This window comes from Aptenodytes patagonicus, chromosome 11 (genome assembly GCF_965638725.1).
Source record: "Aptenodytes patagonicus chromosome 11, bAptPat1.pri.cur, whole genome shotgun sequence".
Lineage (NCBI taxonomy): Eukaryota > Metazoa > Chordata > Aves > Sphenisciformes > Spheniscidae > Aptenodytes > Aptenodytes patagonicus.
The window spans coordinates 24053156-24076690 of record NC_134959.1 but is presented as its reverse complement, the minus strand read 5'-3'; the positions used below and the strand labels follow the sequence as shown (position 1 = coordinate 24076690).

Genomic DNA, 23535 nt, shown 5'->3' with positions numbered 1-23535 from the left:
TTTTAGTCCTCTGGCGGCTACACAGCATGGGTGGCCTCATGCCAGCTCCTCCTGGGCCAAGTCACGCTTTGGAGACGTAGGGACTCTGTCTCTCCACAGGAGCTGAGCCAAAGCACAGCAGCTACAGCTGCCTGAGTATGTACTTTAATCATCTCTGCTAGGCTGGGAAGAGCCTTGGCATACCCCGCCTGGGCGCCCTGCGCCTTCAGCAGCAGGAGATGCGTCTCCTGCTGCAGCTGGGGTTGAGGAGACCTGGGCATGACCAGAGCAGTTCTCAGCACTGGGTGGTTTTTTTCCCCCAAGTTTTTTAAAAGGCACCCAGGGATGACACAGTCCCAGGCATAATGTCCTGCTCCAAAGGGGCAGAGGGTGGCTGGGGGGTGCCAATGTGAAGAAGGGCTTGAGGTGGCCCCTTGGGTAGCTCACAGTGGATAAGGGCGGACCGCGGCACCCCGGCGATCTGCATGGGACCCTGCTGCTCCACGCATCCACTTACAGCCTGGAAAAAAAGAGGGAATGGGGAAATAAGCTTCAGAGCAGGGGCTGTGCATGACTGGCAAGGACCTGCAGAAGGGTCTGGTGGTCTGAATGGCCAGGTGAGGAAGGGGGAGTCAAGCACAGTGGGGAAAAACTGTCCCCAGGTTAACACAGAGAGGCTGACCCCCTTTCTGCAGGTCCCTGAAGGATCTGGGAGGCTTCAAGGCTGCAAAGGGAGGAAGATGTTGGAAAAACACCCAAGAACTTTGAATACTAACTTTTCCTTCCACTTCCCTCAGCCTGATTCAGCCTCCTGCCCTGCCCTTGAAGCCAAGGCGCTAAGCAAGGGAAAGCTTGGCTGCACCCCCTTCTCCTTTCACCCCATGCTTCCTAGCTATAAACAGGGATTTTTGGTGGAAAACTTGTGTTCCTCTCCATAGGAACAGCGTGGAATGTGGTGCAATTTCTGGCAGTATTTGACATCTTGCAGCTTTAAAGCCACAGAGGGCTGGTGGCAGCAGCAGTCACCGCGTTTCTGCTTAATGCTCCCCGGGGAGTTCACAAGTCATCCAACCATCTCCAGCATGTTTATGTTGGCTCTGGGGCTGAAAAGTGACTTTGCGTGGAAAGCCGGGCTTTGCCTTTCCCATCGCTGCGAATCCCCTCTCCGTGGATTTGGGAGCCCTTGAGTTTATGCCTCCGCAGACGAGGATTTCACTTCCCTCGTGGACCCCGCAGACCACAGACCCGTCTCGATGAACGCAGAAGTTGCCAAAGTCTCCCCAGTCTTTCTAGGTATCATCTCGGTCGGTAACCCTGAAGATCCCACGTGACATGGAAATCCCCTTGGCCAAAGAAAACATACAGGGCTTTCACTTGAATTTGGTTGAAATTCTTTGGAAAAGGGCTAATGTGGGGAGGGGTGGAGAGGATAAATTGCAGACCTCCGTGCCTGAGCTCACATTTGTGCTCCTCCAAAGAGGCAGAGCAGCACCCTGCGAGGAAGAGCCCTCACACAGCCACCATGCTCGCTGCAAGGACGGTCCTGGCGCTCACGATGCTACTCACCCTCTCCCCACACTGTGATGCAGGTAAGGCACCTCGCGGGCCACTGCTGCGGGTCGGAGCTGGGGGTCGTCCCGTCGGGGAGGTCAGGCAAGAAACCCCATTGTGGAGCGGGGACAGTGCTGCTGGCAGGAGGAGCAACCCCCTGGTCGGGGCAGGGCTGCACGTCCCGGGGTGCAGGGAAGGACGGAGACTGCTCCCGGGGCCGGGTGGCTTCGGCAAAGCCGGCTGCAGGGCTGTTGGTGCTGGACGATAACCTAGAGCGTCCTCCTGCCCCAGGAAGGAAGGAGGGCACCTGGGGCTCCTCGTGGCAGCATCTGCAGAACCTGGGGGATGTTGTGTGCATCAGCCTTGTCATGGGGGAAGGTCTTAAAGACTGCTTTCCAAAGCCAGCGTTCACCGGCTCTCTTTTTCTTCTCCAGCCCTTTACACACTGTCCGAGTGCTGCTTCAGTTACATAAAGTCCCCTCTCCGGCTGGCTAACCTGAAGGGTTTCTACACAACCCCCAAGGAGTGTTTTATGCCAGCAATTGTGTAAGTCTTGGTAATTTCTCCACCGCTGTGCTCTCTCCTGGGACACCACAGGTTCAGTTCATCCATCCCATCTGGGGACGGGACCGGGCCAGGTCTGTGTGGCCTCCACAAGTGGCTGTCTTCCAGCGTTAAGAGGGGAGGACTTGACTGTCTGGTCACTTCTGCAGGGTCAAGTTAAGGACACAAGTTCATTGCAGCTCCTGAAGGCTCTGCACAGGCTCTAGAGTCACTGGGATGCAGGATGAGCTGCTTGTAGGACACCAAGTACCCAGGGGTAGCGTGCAGGGCCAAAGGGAAAGGAGAAGGAACGCAGGGAAGGGAGGATGGCATGGACATGAGTGGGATTATAGCTGTCATGTCTCACCAAGCTTCACCTTTCATCTTGGCAGGTTTGAGATCAGGAATGGAACCAAGTTCTGCACAAACCCAGCGATGACTTGGGTGGAGAAAGCAGTTCAGAGGCTTCAAAAAAGGAAAAGACTTCGTGCCCTGTAATGTAGAGCGGGTGCCCTGGTTCAGGCTACCCAACGTCCTGGTGGGGAGGAAGGTTTATAGTCATCCTCCTGGAAAGGCCTGCAGAGGTCCCCGATGCTGATGGACGGCACTGACTCCCCAGAGCCCTGCACCACATCGACCAGCTGGGCACCAGCTCCTGGGGTGCTGCCGGCCCTGCCAGCACCTGCCCGCTGAGCACAGCCACAAAATAAAGGTTTACTTCATGTGGTATTGGAGGGTAGTGTCCTTTCTTCTCCCTGCCCCAGCAACTGTGCTGCTGCCGGCTGGTCGAGGCATGGAGCTGGCCAAGGGGCTGGGGTGGGATGGGAGCTCTTCCCACTGCCTCCCTCATGGGTCTCACTGGGGCAGGCAGGGAGGGGGACGGGACTGTGCTGCGTGGATGCTCTGGGCATTTGGGTACTCGCTTCAAGGGGACCCAAAAGGGGTTGAAGACTCCTCTGAGGGCTTTTAGGTGCAAAACTGCCATCGGTTTTGGGCTTAGAGCTTTCAGCTTGTCCCTTGCGTTGCCCCGTGCATGCCACAGCCTGGCTGCCACATCTTCCCCAGGTCACAGAATCATAGACTCATAGAATCATTGAGGTTGGAAAAGACCTCTAAGATCATCAAGTCCAACCGTCGACCCAACACCGCCATGCCCACTAAACCATGTCCCTAAGCGCCTCATCTACTCGTCTTTTAAATACTTCCAGGGATGGGGACTCCACCACTTCCCTGGGCAGCCTGTTCCAATGTTTAACCACTCTTTCAGTAAAGAAATTTTTCCTCACGTCCAATCTAAACCTCCCCTGGTGCAACTTGAGGCCGTTTCCTCTCGTCCTATCGCTTGTTACTTGGGAGAAGAGACCGACCCCCACCTCGCTACAACCTCCTTTCAGGGAGTTGTAGAGAGCGATGAGGTCTCCCCTCAGCCTCCTCTTCTCCAGGCTAAACAACCCCAGTTCCCTCAGCCGCTCCTCATCAGACTTGTTCTCCAGACCCCTCACCAGCCTCGTTGCCCTTCTCTGGACACGCTCCAGCACCTCGACGTCCTTCTTGTAGTGAGGGGCCCAAAACTGAACACAGTATTCGAGGTGCGGCCTCACCAGGGCCGAGACAGGGGCACGATCACTTCCCTACTCCTGCTGGCCACACCATTTCTGATACAGGCCAGGATGCCATTGGCCTTCTTGGCCGCCTGGGCACACTGCCGGCTCATGTTCAGCCGGCTGTCGACCAGCACCCCCAGGTCCTTTTCCGACAGGCAGCTTTCCAGCCACTCTTCCCCAAGCCTGTAGCGCTGCATGGGGTTGTTGTGGCCGAAGTGCAGGACCCGGCACTTGGCCTTCTTGAACCTCATACAGTTGGCCTGGGCCCATCGATCCAGCCTGTCCAGGTCCCTCTGCAGAGCCTTCCTACCCTCGAGCAGATCAACACTCCCGCCCAACTTGGTGTCGTCTCCAAACTGACTGAGGGTGCACTCGATCCCCTCGTCCAGATCATTGATAAAGATATTGAACAAGACCGGCCCCAAAACTGAGCCCTGGGGAACACCGCTCGTGACTGGCTGCCAACTGGATTGAACTCCATTCACCACAACTCTCTGGGCCCGGCCGTCCAGCCAGTTTTTGACCCAGCGCAGAGTCCACCTGTCTAAGCCATGAGCCGCCAGCTTCTCTAGGAGAATGCTGTGGGAGACAGTGTCAAAGGCCTTGCTGAAGTCCAGGTAGACCACATCCACAGCCTTTCCCTCATCCACTAGGCGGGTCACCTGGTCATAGAAGGAGATCAGGTTGGTCAAGCAGGACCTGCCTCTCATGAACCCATGCTGGCTGGGCCGGATCCCCTGGTTGTCCCGCTCATGCCTTGTGAGCGCCCTCAAGATGAACCGCTCCATCATCTTCCCCGGCACCGAGGTCAGGCTGACAGGCCTGTAGTTCCCCGGATCCTCCTTCCGGCCCTTCTTGTAGATGGGCGTCACATTGGCAAGTCTCCAGTCGTCCGGGACCTCCCCCGTTAACCAGGACTGCTGATAAATGATGGAGAGCGGCTTGGCGAGCTCCTCCGCCAGCTCCCTCAGCACTCTCGGGTGGATTCCATCCGGCCCCATAGACTTGTGAGTGTCCAGGTGGCATAGCAGGTCACTGACTGCTTCCTCTTGGATTACGGGGGGTTCATCCTGCTCGCCGTCCCCGTCTTCCAGCTCGGGGGGCCGAGTACCCTGAGGATGACTGGTCTGCCTGTTAAAGACTGAGGCAAAGAAGGCATTGAGTACCTCAGCCTTTTCCTCATCCTCAGTGACAATGTTCCCCCCTGCATCCAATAAAGGATGGAGATTCTCCTTGGCTCTCTTCTTGTCATTAATATATTTGTAAAAACTTTTTTTGTTGTCTCTAACAACAGCGGCCAGATTGCGTTCTAGCTGGGCTTTTGCCTTTCTCATTTCTTCTCTGCACGACCTAACGAGATCCCTGTACTCTTCTTGAGTCGCCTGCCCCTTCTTCCACAAGCGGTAAACTCTCCTTTTTTTCCTGAGTCCCAGCAAGAGCTCCCCGTTCAGCCAGGCCGGTCGTCTTCCCTGCCCATTCTTCTTACGGCGTACAGGGACAGCCTGCTCCTGCGCCTTTAAGACTTCCTTCTTGAAGAACGTCCAACCTTCCTGGACCCCTTTGCCCTTCAGGACCGTCTCCCAAGGGACTCTCTCAACCAGTGTCCTGAACAGGCCAAAGTCTGCCCTCTGGAAGTCCATGGTTGCGGTTTTGCTGGCCCCCCTCCTTACTTCACCAAGAACTGAGAATTCTACCATTTCATGGTCGCTAAGCCCAAGACGGCCTCCGACCACCACATCTCCCACCAGTCCTTCTCTGTTAGTAAGCAGCAGGTCGAGCGAGGCACCTCCCCTGGTAGGCTCCCTTACCAGCTGTGTCAGGAAGTTGTCTTCCACACACTCCAGGAACCTCCTAGACTGCTTCCTCTCTGCCGTGTTGTATTTCCAGCAGACGTCCGGGAAGTTGAAGTCCCCCACGAGAACAAGGGCTAGCGATTGAGAGACTTCTGCCAGCCGCTTGTAGAACGCTTCATCCGCCCCTTCATCCTGGTTGGGTGGTCTATAACAGACTCCCAGCAGGATATCTGCCTCGTTGGCCTTCCCCCTCATCCTTACCCATAGACACTCAACCGTACCATCATCACAATCGTTGAGCTCTAGACAATCAAAACACTCCCTAACATACAGGGCCACCCCACCACCTCTCCTTCCTCGCCTGTCCCTTCTGAAGAGTTTATAGCCATCCATTGCAGCACTCCAGTCATGAGAGTCACCCCACCATGTTTCTGTGAGGGCGACTAAGTCATATCTCTCCCGCTGCACAATGGCTTCCAGCTCCTCCTGCTTGCCGCCCATGCTGCGTGCATTGGTGTAGATGCACTTGAGCTGGGCTATCGGTTTCACCCCCAGCATCGGCATGCCACCCCTAGGCTCATCTCTAGTGAGCCTGGTTTTATCCCCTTCCCCCTTCGAACCTAGTTTAAAGCCCTCTCAATGAGCCCTGCCAATTCATGAGCCATGATCCTTTTCCCCTGTGAGACAGCTGGACTCCGTCTGCCGCCAGCAGGCCCGGTGCCGTGTAAACCTCCCCATGATCAAAAAAGCCAAAATTCCTCCGACGGCACCAGCCCCTGAGCCACGCGTTGATCAGGTGTGTTTTCCTGCTCCTTTCAGTATCCTTCCCTGCCACTGTAGGGATTGAGGAAAACACTACCTGTGCTCCCGACCCTTCAACCAGTCGCCCCAGTGGCCTGAAGTCCCTTTTGATCGCTGCAGGACTTCTCTCTGCAACCTCATCACTGCCAGCCTGTATAACCAGCAGTGGGTAGTAATCAGAAGGCCGTACCAAACCAGGGAGCTTCCTAGTGATGTCTCTGACCCGGGCCCCAGGGAGGCAGCAGACTTCCCTGTGGGACGGGTCCGGTCGGCATATCGGGCCCTCTGTTCCCCTCAGAAGGGAATCGCCTATGACAATTACCCTCCTTTTTTTTCTTAGCAGCGGCCGTCATAATGCGTGGGTCTGACTGCCTCAGGTCTTTAGTGTACCTGAGCCGTGCTGCAGAGGAAGGATTTCTCTGCAGAGCTCCCTGGGCAAGTAGAACAGACAGGGGATGCTGAAGCAGACAAGGGATTCACCCACGTACAGCCATGGAAATCCCCTCCGTGCCAGGGGTGCCAGGGAGCTCACCAGTGATCCCCACCAGGGTTTTGGGATGGGGAGGAGAATTAGAAGGGCAAAAGTGAGAAAACTCATGGGTTGAGATAAAGACAGGTTAATAGGTAAAGCTAAAGCCGTGCACGCAAGCAAAGCAAAACAAGGGATTCATTCACTCCTTCCCACCGGCAGGCAGGTGCTCAGCCACTGCCAGCAGAGCAGGGCTCCGTCACGCGTAACGGTGACTTGGGAAGACAAATGCTATAACTCTGAACATCACCCCCGACTTCCTCCTCCTTTCCCTGAGGCAGTTTAATAAGGGGGGGGGGGGGGGAAGAAAACCAACCAACCAAAAAAAAGAGAACCACCAAAAAAAACAACCAAGTGATGCAAAAGCCATCACTCGCCTCCAGCTGGATGAGGCCCAGCCAGTCCCCGAGCAACAGCCGCCCTGTCAGCCCTGCTGCCGTCACTCCCAGCTCCGGATTTCGGCTGCAGCACCTCCAGGGATGCTTTCATGGCAGAGGCAAAACCCATCCAGTGCTGAGGGATGACCCTGACACACTGTGGGTCTGGGAACCAGAGGTCTCATGGGCACCAAGAGGCAGGCTGAGGTCTCTGGGGTGCACCAGGAGGTGCTTCAGCTTGAGGAAGCGTTTTAAACTGTTGCCCATGAGACCTCTGGTTCCCAGGCCCACAGGGAATGGACCAGCCCCACAGACATCGCTCCTCTGATCCCCTCCAAGCAGGGTCCATGCAACCGGAGAATGGACACGGCAGAGACACGTGGGACCCCAGGGCAGCCTTTATACTTGTATATTAAAGAGTTGGTTTTCTTCTGCTTTAATTTCTTTTTCTTTTCTCCCATGCATTTGCATTGCCATCAGCTTTATCTCTTGCTGAGTAATTGCCCGCTGCTTAGACACATAATCTGAGCACAACCAATAATTAATTGAACAGACACGTAGGTTACTATTATAGCCATTAGCCCTATACATACAGATTTGAACAACGTTTTAAGTACATTTCCAAACCATCCACCAATGTCTGGTGTCCAACCCCACCCGTCCAAAGGGCAGGGTTTTTTTCCATTTTATGAAAAACCTTCAGGTGGGTTTGGATTGTCATTACGTCCGTTCCTATTCTTTTGTCTTGGTCTACACAGAAACGACAACTGGTGTTAATGAGAGCACAAACCCCTCCTTTGGCCTCTAATAGATCGTCTAATGCTAACTGGTTTTGTATCGCCCCTTGAGATCTAGAGCTGACCTCTGTTTATAAGGTCTTTTTGCTATCTACCATTGCGTTTGTAATACTATCATCTCCCTCGACACATTTACGATCGCCCTTTCCAACTCTATTATTCCTAGCCATGGCAAGAAGGCTCTGGTGAATTTATGAAAGTCGGTTATTGTTATAGTTTCGCCTTTGCCTTTTTGGCCGTGGTTGATGGTGATGAAGGCTTCCTCCAGAGAGGGTTTTGCTGGCGTCAGTGTCAGGGACCAGCATCCCCAGTGTGCAAGTGGCTTGTGCTCTTCCATTTTCTTTGGCATTTATCATATGTAGAGGATTCACATACCCTGTTAAACTATGATTTATGATTACCCACTCAAAAAATAAAACGTTGTATGAGTCAGAAAATATTTCCCATCTCTACATTGTTTTTTTGCCCATGCCTACCCATTTTAATTTCTAAAGTAAGGTTTTTCCTCAGTCAAAACGTTTGTATTCCATTATAAGTTGTAGTGAGGTTGCCGTTGGTCTGGACACCAATAAAATCATGTGCACAGCCCGTCCCTCCTCCTCTCTCTACACAGATGGCTGCTTGCCTTTGCATTTGCCTAACCAGGCAAATCTGGGGGAGGTCCTGGAGCTCCACACCTGGAGAAGAGGCTGTGCCGCCGGGGGGGATGGCCCGAGAGGTCGCCGGGCACGGCAGTTTTGAAGGGGCTGGAGAAGACTAAAGCCAAGCCCAAAGGTCCACTGCTGGGGCAGGGGGACAGAGGGAATCCCGGTCCTCCTGAGAACCTCAGGGGGCCTCTCCAGGCCTTCAACTCCACATGCACTGATTTGCTTTATGAAGAGCAGACAGTGGAGGCATCTACTAACACTTCTGGTGGGACTGGGGACAGGATTATTTAGCTAGGGGAAAGGAGGAGTGACCACGTGCCTCAGACAAGCCTGAAAAGGGAGCTCAGAGCTTGGCACATGGGGTCTTCTGTGTGAGGAGATGCTGGCTGGAAAAAGCCATTAGCTCAGTTTTTCCCTTAATTACAGCCCTTCGCTTTTAATTGACATCTAGGGGGTGATGTGACCCTGGTGTCTTGTTGGGCTCGAGGGTCTGTACATCGGGGACGTGGTAGGAGCTGCAAAAGGGAAGGTGGGAGAGCCGGGGGGGGGGGGATGCAGACACTGCATCCCAATGCACAGACGGGTCATTTCTGCAGGGAGATGGGACAAACCCTACCACAACCCCAAGAGAATCATGCCAGACCCCAGAGAGGACCCCGAGGGCAGAAGGGGCGGGTGGCACAGACCCCAACGGCAGCACCACGGAGCACTGGTGGACATCAGCCCAGCTTCCACGCAGAGATCTGCTCCCCGGGAAGGCAAGATGCAGCTGTGGTCTGCATGTGAGGAGGGGGTGAGGAGCCGGAGGGAACCCACCGGTCCAGGAGGGGGGTTCAGGAGCTGTGTATCAGGTGTTTTCTTCCTGCAGAGCCCTTTCCTGGGGAAAGTGACATTAGAAACCAGCGGTGCCATGCCCAGCTCTCCGCAAGGTCACTCTGTTGCTGTGCCAGGCCACCAGACCCCATGTCCTGCAGACCACATCTTCCAAACCAGAGTCATCAGCACATTTGATTTGTTTCCTTCTCCTTTCTTATTCCAGAGAAGTTGCGCAAACATGAGAGAATCTTCAAGGAGGTCCGTTTCCACCTTCCTTCTCCTCCGAGAAGTCCTGGCTTGCCTCATCCCCAAACCACAGCCAGGTCCCCTCCCGTGCTCCCACTCACCATCATCCCACATGGGTTCCCTCTGGCTCCTCACCCCCTCCTCACACGCAGACCACAGCTGCATCTTGCCTTCCCGGGGAGCAGATCTCTGCGTGGAAGCTGGGCTGATGTCCACCAGTGCTCCGTGGTGCTGCCGTCGGGGTCTGTGCCACCCGCGCCTCCTGCCCTCGGGGTCCTCTCTGGGGTCTGGCATGACTCTCTTGGGGTTGTGGTAGGGTTTGTCCCATCTCCCTGCAGAAATGACCCGTCTGTGCACTGATGACCACAAGCCTCCATCCCTCTGACCTTCTCATTTCGATCCCATCGCCGGTGTGGGAGGCAAAGGCAATGCTTGGGCTCAGACTCTGGATAAGACCCAGACTCTCCTCAGACACCCCACTGCGGTTGCCCCACTTCTTCCCCTTCTATAAAGTCTCCTGAACCCACCAAAAGCACCTCTGCCACCCCCTGCTCTGGAGTCCCTCCTAGTTCGGTCCAGTGTGGCTTTTTCTGCCTGACAAGATCCCACCCCACCCCACCCCATCCCGAGTGCTTCACTGCCTAACCCAGTGCCCTTGGCATGGCCAGGGTGACGGGGGAGGCTGGTTTGGAGGGGACTCATTACACACTTGCCTTTGATGACTCAGGCAAACCAGCTAAACCTATCAATGACCTGTTCCTGCTCAGAGATTTTGAGTTGTCGCTCCTGTCAGAAATAAACAGGCAAGCATTAGACGTGATGTCTTGCCTCACAGAAAGTTGTTTTTAATTTGCTTTCCTGGGTAAATTTCAGTTCCTCCCAAGCCTCCTAGAAACCCCTCACAGCTCTTCCACAGAAAGCAGAAGTGACTGCCTTGTTCCTCGGCCTCTTCCACCCACTGCTGGATGTGCCCCCAAAATAAACAACGACAGAAATCCCCTTCTCCCTGGGAAGAGGTTTCTTAGAACATGTCTGAAATTTTTGGAAAAGCGGTTAAAGTGGGTGGCATGCAGAGGATAAATAATGGTGCGCCGAGAGCCAAAGCCACAGACACCGGGCAGGGTGGCACAAAGCAGGACGGAGGAAGAGCCCTCAGGCAGCCACCATGCTCGCTGCAAGGACGGTCCTGCTGCTCATGCTGCTCCTCACCTTCTCCCTGCACCGTGCCACAGGTAAGGCACCTCGTGGGCCACCGCTGCGGGTCAGGGCTCGGGGTCCCCACTGGGGACATCCCATTGGGGAGGTCAGGCATGAAACCCCAGCAGGGACGGTGCTGCTGGCAGGAGGAGCAACCCCCTGGTTGGTGCAGGGTGGCACGTCCTGGGGTGCAGGGAAGGATGGAGAGGGTGCTGGGTGGCCTCAGCAAAGCCGGCCCTGGGGAGGTGCTGCAGGAACTTGGAGGAGACTCTGGTAGCCATTCCCCAGGTCTCAGCTGGATGAGCAAGTGGTTGGAGGGGGGGAGCACGTGCAGCTGTTTGGAGCCTCCCAAAACACCTTGCAAGTTGTGCCCCCGCCTTGGAAACCCCCAAAACCTCGTCCCCCAACCTCACTGTGCACTTTGGCAGCTGCAGCAATGCGGGCTGTGGGATGCCGGGTCCCACGCCGTTCCCCTGCCCACCGCTGTCCACATTTCCCAGTCTGGTGCTTGCTGCCATGAAGGGAAATGAATCCCTGCCGTGGGACGCTGTGGGAGCTGCTGAGGGGCTCCACAGCCTCCATCCTGTATTCGATATCCTGCGGTGTCATTGCAATTAGTTGCAAAATGCTGCCAAGGGTGTTCACAACGTCTCTCCCTTCCCTTCACAGCCCACATCACGCCCATCGAATGCTGCTTCAAGTACGCACAGAAACCCGTCCGACACGTGCAGAGTTTCTATGAGATGCCCAGCGACTGCTCCTTGCCTGCAGTTGTGTGAGTACCCCCGGGGTTTGCCTCCCCCCCCCCCCCCCCCCCCAGCACGGCGTCACGGTTGGGAGCTAGAGCAGCTCCCCCCATCCCGTCCTGCCCCGCAGACAGCCCGGTCCCAGCTGGGAGCACGTGCCTGGGGGGGGGGCTGTGGTAGGAAAGTAGCTCTGTGGAATGGGCAGAGGGGGGGAAAAAATAGGTTTTGGTGCTTTCTGCTAATGCCGGTGGTCTGGGAAGACTCAGACATGCACCGTCAGCCCGAGGAGGAGGGCAGGGGCTCCTGGAGATGGCTCCAAGCCTCCACCCAGGATGGGGCTGCACACAGGGAGGGAAGGAGTAGTGCATGGGAAGGGAACAGCTCATGGTTCACGTTTTCACTCTCTTTCCTCACTTTCTCACTGCAGGGTTGTGACTGCCACCGGTGCCGAGATCTGCACTGACCCCAAGAAGCCCTGGGTGAAAAGAGCCATGAAAAAGCTTCAAAGGAAAAAATTGAAATCTCCTTCTGCCATCCACAGTCCTACCCACACATCCAGTCTTCCCGTCTCCGGAGGGAGCAGATGACGCTCACGGCACTTCTCCAAAGGGTCCCATGGCCATGGGCGCTGGTGCCGCAGGCAGAGCCAGCCTGTACCCCAGCGGGACCGGGTGTCACAGCAGCATGGAGCAGCCGGCCACCGAGTCCCTCCCGCCATCACTGCCCTGCCAGGATGTGCCCAGTGGAGCAAATATTTATAATAAAGACTCATTTCCACAAGTTCTTTGAATTTTTCCTGATTATTCAGCCCAAGGAGCAGATCCTTCAAGCCCGGGGTGTGGTGTGACCGAAAAACCCCTTTGCCACGAGCACATATTTCTCCAGGCTTGGAGCAAAATGTGCCTGGTCACAGCGTGCCTCGTTGGGAACGTGATAGTGGGGCCAGGTCAAGGACCCATAGGTGAGGCTATACAGCATGCTATACAGCACGCTCTCAGCCCCACAGGCTTTGCAGGCGCTCCAGAATTAGGCGGTCGGGAGTGGAGGGTTCAGGGAGAAGATACTGATCTGCCAAACCCTTAATACCCTTGTCAGCCTCCAAATATGCTGGTGGCCACTGCAAAACAAGCGAGGGAGATGAAAAACGATGTCCACAGTGCCAGGAGGGTGAGGACACAATCCCCTTCAGCCGGGCAGGAGAAGAGCTGCCCCGGCTGCAGACCCTCTGCAGGGCTGGGGAGGGGTGGGAGCAGCACGGGCCCCCAGCCGATAACACCAGGCCGATGGTCCATCGTTTCATGGGAGAGGTGCAAAGCGTACACGGGAAAACCTCAGAAAGGTGAAGGCAAGAAATGCGGTAAGTGCCACGGACTGATCCTCAACCTGAAGCTTCATCAGTGTTTCATGCTCACGATTAGAAGACAGGGCAGGGCTGTATTTTCTAGGATATCGAATGCAGGCAGAGGACAGGAAAAAACATCCCAAATGATATTTTTGCCCACGAATCATAAGCACCATGGGATGAGGGAGTGGTGGAAAGGAAAGCTAAAGCAGAATCAGATTTTGGGGGACAAACGTCTCGCGGATTGTGCTCGGCTGTTCATAGACACCAAGTTCCAGGGCTACGCCTTCGCAGCACGTAACACCGAGGGCTATGATGGCCATGTTGTCTTCTGAAAGAAAAAATGGATGTGCAAGTAGCCATACAAGGTGGTAAGCTCGTGGATAGACACCCCCAGTCCGTATTTCAGAGACTCTTTATACATTTTACTTACTAAGCAGCCTTCCCCAATCACCCGAATGGGAGGGTTGCAAAGATTATTTCCCCCATTTTTTTTAAACACCACTGAAAATCAAAATCATGTAGGCCCACAACCAGAACATTGCAAGTGGACAACACGATGCGCAAGGAGAAAAAGCAATTCTTGTCATGGCACGCAGCTAATCCGGAAATTTCTGACCTGCAAAAAGAGCTGTGTTGACAAGATGCGAAAGGTGTTACAAGATGCTATGGCCAACAAGAGGTGAAAACCTTGAGGAAGACCAGCAGATCATGCAGGAATATTATGGGGACGACACATCACACCCTCTATGAGAAAGGTGGTGATGAAAGTGTGGGACAAATGCCATCTGCCCATATTACAGAGCAGCCCCTGATGCAAAAAAAATCATTATTACGATTTTACTAGTCTCTATCCCTTCATTAACAAAATAAAACCACACTCCACTGGGCACGCCAGCGTTATTCCTGAGGATTTTACCAATCGATGGCCTGTTTTGGGTGACGGGGAATGGAGTTGCGGTGATGTTCAGGACTCATCCAGACCCCAGGGACCTCCTGCTCGGGGACCACTCTTGGGAGCTGCTGCCAGGTGGGAACGTTACCGAACGCATGGCATCAGGACCCACGATGCAGGAGGTGGTCCATGACAAAAGGGCGCCGATTGAAAATTTCCAGGGTCTGCCCTCGGGGCAGATCAATCCCAAGCGTGCGCTGGAAGCATCGCTTTTCCACCGTTTCTGGCAGGGCTCAGCAACTGCGGGAGAAGCTGTTTCATAAGAAGTTCTGTAGAACAGCCATCACATGCTTTCTGCTACGCTGAGAAAATACATAGCGGAAATAGCAGAAATACATATAGACGTCAGCAGAAATATATACATATAGGTGTCAGCAGCTGCTGCATCATGAACTGCCCCTTAAATACCCTGGGTAGGACTTACCTGAAAGCCTTAGCGATAATTGCTTGTTTCCCTCTAATAATTGTATGTGAGGCAGCAATGCCCGAGCCAAGGGCCTGCCCTGACCGCCAAGGGACCTGCGTAATGACAGGGACACGCTTCTGCTGGCGCCTGCTCACCCCTGGACGGGGAAAACTGATCCTGGAGCCAGCTCATCCTCGTTGGGCAGAGCCCGGCTCCTTCCACCGAGCGGTCCCAGGGCTGATGCCTCCCCAGCCGTGGGGCATCGCTGCGCTAACCCCCCCCCCCCCCCCGCCCTGCCCGACGGCTGCCCGCGGGCAGGCAGCCCCGCTCCGGCAGGGCCGGACCCCATCCCGTGTCGGAGGGGACACGAGCTGCCGCCTGCGCCGGCTCCGCCGCTCGCCTTCCCCAGCGCAACTCCAGCGAGCAGAGACTGACAAAGCACACGGCTCCACGCTAGCTCTTGCACATGGATGTGTATTTTAATAAAAATAATTCTGTCAATATACAGCAGAACGTCGATTTACCATATTTCCAGTATATTTTCATAGGCTTTTTCTCAGTTAAAATCCCCCCCTTCCCCTTTTTGAAGTTTTCATGCGAAGCATCAGATAACTTAATTCACAAATACTAAGCTTAGACTGAACCAATGTGCACAATTTGTGTAATGTCCATTTAGCCGATGTTGTACCAAAGAGGAGAATAAACCCCCTCCAAAGGCGATGAGAAGTCTGGAGCGGCAGAGGGAGATCTGCTCTGTTGCAGCCCAACGGCGGCCGTTCCTCCAGGGCTGGTTGGAAACCTGCAAAGACCTCGCACCCCACGCTCCAGCCGAGCATTTCATACCTGAGTTTTGAGCAACCAGCAGAAGAGAGTTAACTGCGTGGTGGGTAGGTCCTGGGGCTTGCACCGCCAAACAGGTTGCGTGCAAGAGCTTCAGGTGCCGGCAGCCTCCTCCTGCCTCCCCTGGCTGGAGAGCCACGAAGAGCGTGCACAGGTAGGACCGAGAGAGACAATCCCAATCAAACGCCCGTGCAGAGTCCTTGGTCTGGAAGAGTCACCACACTTGTATTTTTAAAATTTTCTTTAAAATTCTGATTATCCCCAGAGCCGCTGCTGCTTCTCCTTTCTCCAAGTTTGAGGTTGTGAGAAGCCCAGCCTGCAAAAACCCTCTGTGCTCCCTCCCTGTGGAAGGATGCAGCTAAAGCCCTCCCAAACAAAAGGGTCAGAGCACGTGCCTGGACCAAAGTGGAGTGACCAGAGAAAAGGTGTCTGCCTGGCCAGGGGAAGTTCAACAAGGAGCAGAGGTCTGCATGGCCTCCAGGAATGTTTCTGCGGCGATGTGAGTGTAAATCCCACACAGGACTCAGCTTCTTGCGAGCAGGAGAGAGTTAAGCCTCCCTCTTGGAAACAAAACAGCTGACGGGACGTGTGCTCCTCAAGCCTGGATGAACCCTCGGCTTGCCGGGCACTGCTACAGCTCAAGGCTGCAGGCTCTGAGCTCTGGTGTGGGATGCAGGGAGAGGGACAGACACGCCACGTTCACTCATCCATCACCTGCCACCTCTTGTCGCAGGGAAGGACGGTGGAGAGCAGCTAGTGCTTCCTCTGGAAGAGGCCTCCAGGCTCTCAACCACTCCCCTTTCCTCCCCAAATCTGCTGTAGCTCCCCCCGCGCACACCCCGCCAACACCTCCTCCAGCTCTCTGACCTACACAGCAGACAGGACGTGGCTCACAGCCAGCTGTCGGCTCCGAGTAAGAGCTGCTGCACTGCAGTTCCCTCCATCGCTCATTCTTCTGGGGCAGAAGGGTCCCAGCAGCACGCAGCACACGTCCCCTGTCATGTCCCCCTCCGGCCCTTTTGCAGAAACATCTAGGGACAGAGATATACAGCTGGAGTCCCAACACCAGCTCTCTACAAGAGACCTACTCCCCTCCGGATCCACCACTCAGGCTGCTCTAACACGGGCAGGGTTTGAAGGAAGTTGCTCCTTCTGCAAAGGGGACTCCTGGGTGGACCAAGACCACCTTTCCAAGGAACGCGTTCCTTCTCTCACGCTGTGACCAGCTCCACGGGGCCTCACTGCGCCCAGGGCTGAAGCGTGAAGGATCTCCCCGCTTGCTGCCCTGTGGGGCAGTCGAAGACTGTGCACTGCTTCTTCACGGAAAGAACTTCCCAATACCGTGTTGTGCACCATGTAGCGTCATGGCATTTACACACTGCTGCGTAGCCTGGCTATCATGGTTCACCTTCTCAATCAACCTCACGACGGCAGAAGGAACTCTGAAACTTGCACCTAAGCAACATGTGCTACGTGAGTATTAAGGTACCAAAGCACAGCAGCATCACAGCAATCAAACAACGTTTGCTTTGCTGGAGAAGGAGGCAGTTCATCCTGCCTGATGCCTGAGGAGGAAAATAATAAATTCAATCCCCAGAGCTAGTTAGACCAGCTCCACTTGTTCCAGTTGTTCAAGGGAGCCTCAAGAACAAAGTTATTTAAAAAATGGTAAAGATGCCTTAATAAGACTACGTGAAAAATAAGGACACAGCTTGAGGACAGGTAAAGATGTCACTGTAAAAAACCAGCAGGAATAAAGAAGCAGATGGAAAAATCCTAGGTGTATGCAACCACGAGGAGCGATACTCCCGAAGGGGCCCATTCTCCACACCAGTCGCAGCCGCATCTCCTGGTGTCTGAATCAGGTTGGCAGCAGCACGGCGAGCACCACCAGGACGTTGGAAATCGAAACGGGCTATAGCACCAACAACCACACATCTTCCAAGTACCCCAAAGCAACGAGCTACAGTTCTGGTACACGTGGGGGGGTGGAGGGGAGGGAGAGCAGCCACCGGACAACCTCCCCCAACAGCTGGATGCCGCGTGCCCAGTGCTTCGCTCTGGAGGTCCCTCTCCATTCTGCTGGCCACAAGCAAAGCCTTCATTTCTAACCAGACTCCAAAAGAACAGCAGAAGTGCTACAGCCAGCCCAGCTGCAGGCTGACGGGATCCTGTGCGGTGACAAAAAGGGATCGTCCCACACAGATCTGCCCCTTTAGGCCAGTGCAGCAGAAGCAAGCCCAGGAAGAGCAGCTGGAGTTGCCATGTCCATGCTCGACAAACGCGTTGTTGGCACGGGCCACAGAGCTGACCCTGGTCCCAAAGCAGCTCCTGCAGCGCCAAATACTGCAGGTACCACTTCTGGTGGTCACACAGGTGGGAGAATACTGGGATTGTGGGAGGCAAAGGAGCAAGAAGGGAGACCTAGTAGCAGTGAGAAGTTTTCCCAAGACAAGCTGGCTCTGAGAGCACATCTAAGGATGCATGGGAAATAGACTGCTGCCCTCCACGCTCACAGGAGAGCTTCACTGAGAGCTCACTCAAGCCTGTAAGTCTTGAATCAGCTTTTGTTAAACACCTGCCAGGATAGGATCACAGAGCAGCAAGAGGAATCATCTGGAACAAGATGGTTCCAAAAGAAACAAGGGGAACCAAGAGGAACAAGAATCGGCTCCCCTGGTACAGGAGAGATGTCCACAAACTGGAATGCATCCAGCAGAGGCTACTAAGATGGTCAGAGGCTGGAGTGCAAGGTGGATACACCTCCCAGAAACACTTATCCCAGCTACTCCGATGCCTCTAACTCTCGAATCGATCCCTCATCTCACTCTGAAGTTCTCCCATGTTACCGCTCCCACTCATTGCTTGTGGGGACAGCACGAACCCCAGTCCATGGTGAGAAAAACCTGGTGATGGAATTCAGCTCCATGAAGAACTCTACAGAACCACTGAAGGACACTTTAACCAAGGCTCTAGGTCTGGAGTTCCCAAAATGTTAACAGGCTCAAAACCAAAGCCCATGATGTGCAGGGCTGCAGTTCACTGCCCCTGAAAGCAGGTTTCCACCAGGTCCCTGTGAAATGTTATCCTTCTGAGAGGCCCTTGCCGCAATGCTGAGTTTGAGGAAGGCAGGTGGAGTGGCTGGTGTCCAGAGTACAGAGCTGGAAGGTGCCTCCCACTGGGTTGATTACAGCTCTTTGGTGGTGACACCGGACTGATCAGTTGAGAGCTGAGACCCTATGATTGTGTAGCCACGGCAGAGCTGGAAGAGTTTTAGTTGCTACAGCTGCAGCATTTCACAGGTGCTGGGAAGGACGCCACAGCTAGAAAGCCTCTCTTGGGGCTGCATGGCGAGAAATGCTGCCTGTGAGCAGTCTCTGGCTGTGGTTTGGAAAACCTTCTAGGATCTGAAGTCAGCCCAGCAGAGAGCAACCTACACGTCAACCTCATGTGATGGAAGTCCTATATCCAATGCCATCAGCGTTGTAATGCAGGGCCATAGCTGAGACCTGCTCACCCTCACCAAGAAATGGGAAGCCAGCAGTTTCTACTACGGGCTACACAATCGTTTACATGGCTTTACTGAAGGACTCCTGGGAGAAGTGACACTGTGAGGGACTGCCCAGGTGAAGCAGAGCCTCAGCTGGGGTGTTCTTAGCTCATCTGTTTCTGAGCAAAGCATGAGGCACTTGGAATAACAAATCCCAAATCACTTTTGTAAAAGTAATTTTTAAACTGCACAAAGCCTCTGGTTAGGTGTACAACCACATTCAAAGTTAACAACCTCAATTCAATTTAATTCTTGTCCGTTTTTTAAAATGACCACAACAATTCAAAGCAAGGCTCAGCTGACATGAACCATCAAGAGGCAGCCAGGGACACTCAAAGACCAAGAGGCTTTGAAAAATAACCTGGGAAAACCAAGTCAGAAATCTCATCTATGAATCAGTGGTAGGCTGAAGCCTATACCTCCACCACACACTGCAAACACATTTCTCTTCCCCACACTGAGTCATGACCATGTTAATCAGAATCTGAGCACAACAAGCAGAAACCACTAGTGAAACCACAAGAACACCTGAAATGAAAAAAACCCAAGCAACAGGTATGGGACAGATAAGTCACAGCAGAAAAGCCTTTGCACTCCCCAAAAACCAGAATCAGGATACCAGGTACAAGAGCTGGCGAGTGCAAGAAGTGGACAGCATCGCTGCTGTCTAGTCTACAGGGATCTACTGCCACTATGTGATGCACATTGTCAGGGGCAGGGAGAGTGACTCCGCCCTGCTACATGCAATTAATCATCATTAAGAGTGTGGCCTCCCAGCACTAACCTTGACACAACAGCAAGATGGTTTCCACCACAGGGATGGTCTCCATGAGAAGCCAGAGAGACCATCCCATCATGCGTTTCTCAGCACCAGAATAACCAGGTATCTAGGAGCATCTCTTGTTTTCTTTGTAGTGAAAGGGAAACCAAAACAAAAAAAAATGCTCTAGGATAGTCAGCACAGCTTCGCTGAGAGACCAAGTGGGGCATTAATATGACACATGACAAAGAGACTTGGCTTAAAGGAAACACAAAGAGAAGGAACAAAGAAAACTTGTAAAGAGATAAAGATGGTGTTCCTACAAAGATGAGAGACAGGTCCGACTGCAGCCAGACAGCAGCAAGCTAAACGGTGACCAACAGCAGAGGAAGTCGTCAAACGTGAAAGGCAAAGCCAGGTACTAGAGTATTTCCAACCTAAGTACCCACAATCAGCCCATCAGTGTGCCCTAAGCCTGGGTCTAAGAAATGGAGAGCCTGCAGAAGAATCTCTGACTAGGGCAAGCTCATATGCTGCCTCAAGTTCAGCAACAGCACTGGGGCACGATGGGTTAGGCTGGGCAGCCCGGCAGGTCCAGCATCAGAGGCTCCAGCGAGGAAGCCTGCCCACTGAGTTAAAGTGTCTCTGCAATTGCAGCGAGGTAACAACTGCGGGCTGGGGTAATATCCATCACTAGGACAACGAGCAGAGTTGAAAATCAATAGATGAGCTTCCAGGCACATGAGCTGTTCCCCAGAATTGAAACAGAAGCCCCAGATTTGCAAGTTAAATTATTCTGCTTAGTGCAGACCTCTATTTCTGTCTGCCCAGAAGAAAGGCTTTGGTATGCTGAGCTCCTTCTGCTTTTTTTCAACTATACGAGTTGATCTAATAAAAATATCTCCTCCATCTCTAAACCTCGTGTTGCCTGTTTTCTTAGACCACCACGGCTCTAGCACTGCTTCAAAACCTTCACCAAAAGGTAGCGACAGGCATTCCCAACCACCTCCAACACCATCTGCACATTCACTGCCACAGGGGACACTTGCCCCCCTGCTCTGCCTTGATTTCAGACTTCATGTTCCAGCTGCAAATCAAGCCTTCAAATGCAGCAAATCCTTAAGGCTCTGGGCTACTGCACAGAGCTCACACACCACCTTCCCTTCTTCAGTGGCACACAAGCTCTCTTGCTGCTTGAAGCCCTGGCAGAGACTAACCTCCATTTTAAGGGCAAACTTCAACACAATCTGTTCATCTTTCATTGAGCCCTCCAAAATAAAACCAATTCAAGAACAGCAGTAAAATGCACGTTGGATCTGAGCTCCCCTGGGTCCTCCTCAGAGCTACTGACCTAAAATTCATTTGGTGCAGAATTACAGTTCCTCCCATGCAGCCAGACTGAACCTGAAGCCTCCTAATGGTACACCAGCGGATGCAAAGCATGCGGTCCTGCTACACGGCCTCACCAGTTCAAAGTACACGCTCAGAAACACTTAGAGGCAGATGGTTTGAATGCCAAAAGCTTAGCAGCACTTGAGTCCCTGGGCCTGATGCATACTGCAGCAGTGACACATTAGTCCCTCTTACTCGGAGGTTACTCACCCACAGATCCTTGCTGGTCGCTTTTGGGACCTGAAACTAAAATAATTTTCTTAGTAATCCTTAAAGAAACATTGCTGCTCCCTTCCGACCGGCTCAGAACTTACAAAGCTAGTACTGACCCTAACCGCAACCTGATCTTGGCATGTGCAACCTGCAAGGGTGAGCACAGTTCACACTAGTGTTCTCAAGACACTTCCAAAATTTAGAAGTGCTCATTTAGATCAGTGTTACGTGGAGGGGTCAGGTAAATACTATTATTCTTGTGCCTTAGTGACAGAGCCCTCCTGTATGGAGAAAAAGGGGGATTTGTGATTTAACACAAAAACTGACAGCCCAACCGGGCAGCACCCACAGATGTTTCTTGCAGGCTAACATGACCTGCTTCTACCAATACAGTGGTAGATGACTTCATATTCGTCAGTCCTGTCCCTCTAGCTGCTGTGAGAGCTGGATTTACCTATTTCTCAGGGCTGTGAGATGCTTCTACAGTGCAGCCACTAACACAGGCAATGTCAAGTCTTCCACTCTTCCCACTCACAAAGACAAGCGTTTGAGAGCCTTGTGCTCTTAGAGAGGCATGCACCATGAAGGACCAAGCTCCTCCAGCCCCCATCATTAGTGCGTGACAGGACCTACCTCACCAGGTTTCCTGCGGGGTTATATGATGTGTATGGCTGGGACCGAGCCTGTGGGCAATAAATACATCAATGACTTTGTGGAGGTGGAAGAGACCTTTTTAATAAACAGGATTCAAATAAAATAAAAAAAAAAAAATCCCTCTGAACTGCCACTGCGAGAAGAGTTCAGATAACTAGCACAGAAGATGTATGTGCACGATGGAGGGAGAAGGGAAGAAAAGAACAAGCTGTCACCAACTTGATGAGCTTCCTCAGTAAATCAGCAGAAACCATCTCAGTAAAACTCTCCAGATAAAATACTGGTGGATCCATGAGAAACAACTCAAATCAAAATAAAGAGAAATCCCTACATCGGAAGGCGCTACATTAGAATAACCAGCGAAATACTGAGTGCCGCTGGAGCCGCAGCAATGGCAGAGAGACACGTAAGATCTGCCAGTCGTTCCTGGGGTCAGGAATAGCCACACAGTGGGACTCACTCAATCCTTTCACAGGCAGTGTGTGTGTGTGTGTGTGCTAGAGGGGGTGTTGGTGGCAAGGAGGTCAGGCTATCAAACGAGGTGGTGGTGTAGAGTGGCAGCAACGGAGGGTGAAGGGCAGCACTCAACGATGTCAACTCCATCTTGCTCTGGTGGCTAGTGCAAATAGTCGTCTACTCTGGCAAAGGAGCAGGAGCCCAAGCCCACGCGAGCCATGAGCCGCAAACACTCCGAGGCCTGGCCCAGGGCAAGCATCAGCGGGGGCTGCTTTGGCAGGTTCTGAGATTCTGTGGGGGCAAAAAAAGAAATTTGTTTAGAAGAGGTGTCCTGGCTGCGCACCAGCTCACCTGCACTCCGGTCCTTCTCAGTCCCACCTGGGCACCAAGCCCAGCATCCCTGACAGAAGATGCTGGGTCTGGAAGGAAGCTACTCCTGAGTAATGCTGGCTCTGCACCGCTGCTCCTCCGCACACCCCACCACCCGTGACACGTCCCATGTGGGGCCACAGCTCAACGGGGCCTTTGAGAAAGTGCTGCTGTGGTGGCCAGAGCAAGAAAAAGGCAGTGGAGCTCCTGCTGCCTCAGTGTCTGCCAGAAAACCCTCAAAGCATGAGAGATCAAAGCATGGAAGAATAAGGAAAGGCAGGAGAAATTGGTACCAAGTGAGAGGCATCCTCTCCATCTCTCCCACGTGTGCAAGTCTATACAGTAGTCCAAGCTCTAGACAAACTCACTCACTGGTCACTGCTTCTTTTCAACTTCATGTTTGCTATGTATGCAAGAGGGAATCTTCAGCTGAGCTAGACAAAGGTGTCTTGTGACCTGTGTGACAAAGCATGTCCAGACACCATCTTTCACGTCTCCCTGGTGACACCCCTCAGCAACTTGTCTGTGCTCCTCAAGCACTGGACAAACAACGGCTGAATTGAGCCACGCTGCTGGACACCTGCCCATGCAGACTGTCAGGGGAAGGGACTCTCCTTCCCAAACCATATAATTTCTGTTCCTTTACTCAGACAGAACAGGAGCCCTCACAGGTTTGTCCATCAAGCTGTTCCTTCCCCAGAAGATAATCTCTAAATCTCCTTCTGGCACACTCAACAAGAGATGCACAGACCCACTAGGAAATACGTCTGGGCACAGTGAGCTAGACTGTGCACAGAGTCAAGCATGGGTTTCCGAGACAGAGAAGCTGCCCAGCGGACAGCGTGTGGCCGGCTGTGGATGGACTGAGCTAACCCAGACCGGGGAGTGTCCTGTGAAGTTATCTGAGCAATGACACAGCATGTGCACGGTCTGGTGACAGGATCGAGGGCCCTGCCTAGAATGAAACAATCC

At 53.5% G+C, this 23535-nt stretch overlaps 3 protein-coding genes across 8 annotated transcripts in view; 2 read left to right on the top strand and 1 right to left on the bottom strand.

Annotated features, from left to right (window-relative positions):
* The first annotated feature begins 1501 nt into the window (after positions 1-1501).
* LOC143165558 (C-C motif chemokine 5-like) lies at positions 1502-2802 on the top strand. The gene is made up of 3 exons (XM_076349075.1): positions 1502-1568; positions 1965-2076; positions 2466-2802. The coding sequence occupies exons 1-3, from the start codon at positions 1502-1504 to the stop codon at positions 2569-2571; spliced, it is 285 nt and encodes a 94-aa protein (XP_076205190.1). The 3' UTR covers positions 2572-2802.
* Positions 2803-10668: 7866 nt separating this feature from the next.
* LOC143165525 (C-C motif chemokine 3-like) lies at positions 10669-12406 on the top strand. Its single transcript, XM_076349013.1, has 3 exons — positions 10669-10915; positions 11550-11655; positions 12054-12406. Exons 1-3 carry the CDS (start codon positions 10849-10851, stop codon positions 12211-12213), a joined length of 333 nt encoding a protein of 110 aa, XP_076205128.1. The 5' UTR covers positions 10669-10848; the 3' UTR covers positions 12214-12406.
* Positions 12407-14787: 2381 nt separating this feature from the next.
* Positions 14788-23535, bottom strand: part of RANBP10 (RAN binding protein 10) — an 87476-nt gene continuing 78728 nt past the window's right edge. For 5 of the 6 annotated variants that reach the window (XM_076349550.1, XM_076349555.1, XM_076349551.1 and 2 more), the window contains one exon: positions 14788-22485. In XM_076349550.1, the coding sequence (XP_076205665.1) occupies positions 22355-22485 (131 nt within the window). In that variant the 3' untranslated portion in view covers positions 14788-22354. The remainder of the gene's footprint in view (positions 22486-23535) is intronic. The other variant, XR_012996316.1, reaches the window with a different exon arrangement.

Coding starts and splice junctions, on each gene's coding strand:
- LOC143165558 (XM_076349075.1), top strand. CDS start 1,502: ATGCTCGCTGCAAGGACGGTCCTGGCGCTCACGATGCTACTCACCCTC. Junction 1,569..1,964: donor CTCCCCACACTGTGATGCAG/GTAAGGCACCTC, acceptor TTTCTTCTCCAG/CCCTTTACACACTGTCCGAG. Junction 2,077..2,465: donor TGTTTTATGCCAGCAATTGT/GTAAGTCTTGGT, acceptor TCATCTTGGCAG/GTTTGAGATCAGGAATGGAA.
- LOC143165525 (XM_076349013.1), top strand. CDS start 10,849: ATGCTCGCTGCAAGGACGGTCCTGCTGCTCATGCTGCTCCTCACCTTC. Junction 10,916..11,549: donor CTCCCTGCACCGTGCCACAG/GTAAGGCACCTC, acceptor TTCCCTTCACAG/CCCACATCACGCCCATCGAA. Junction 11,656..12,053: donor TGCTCCTTGCCTGCAGTTGT/GTGAGTACCCCC, acceptor TTCTCACTGCAG/GGTTGTGACTGCCACCGGTG.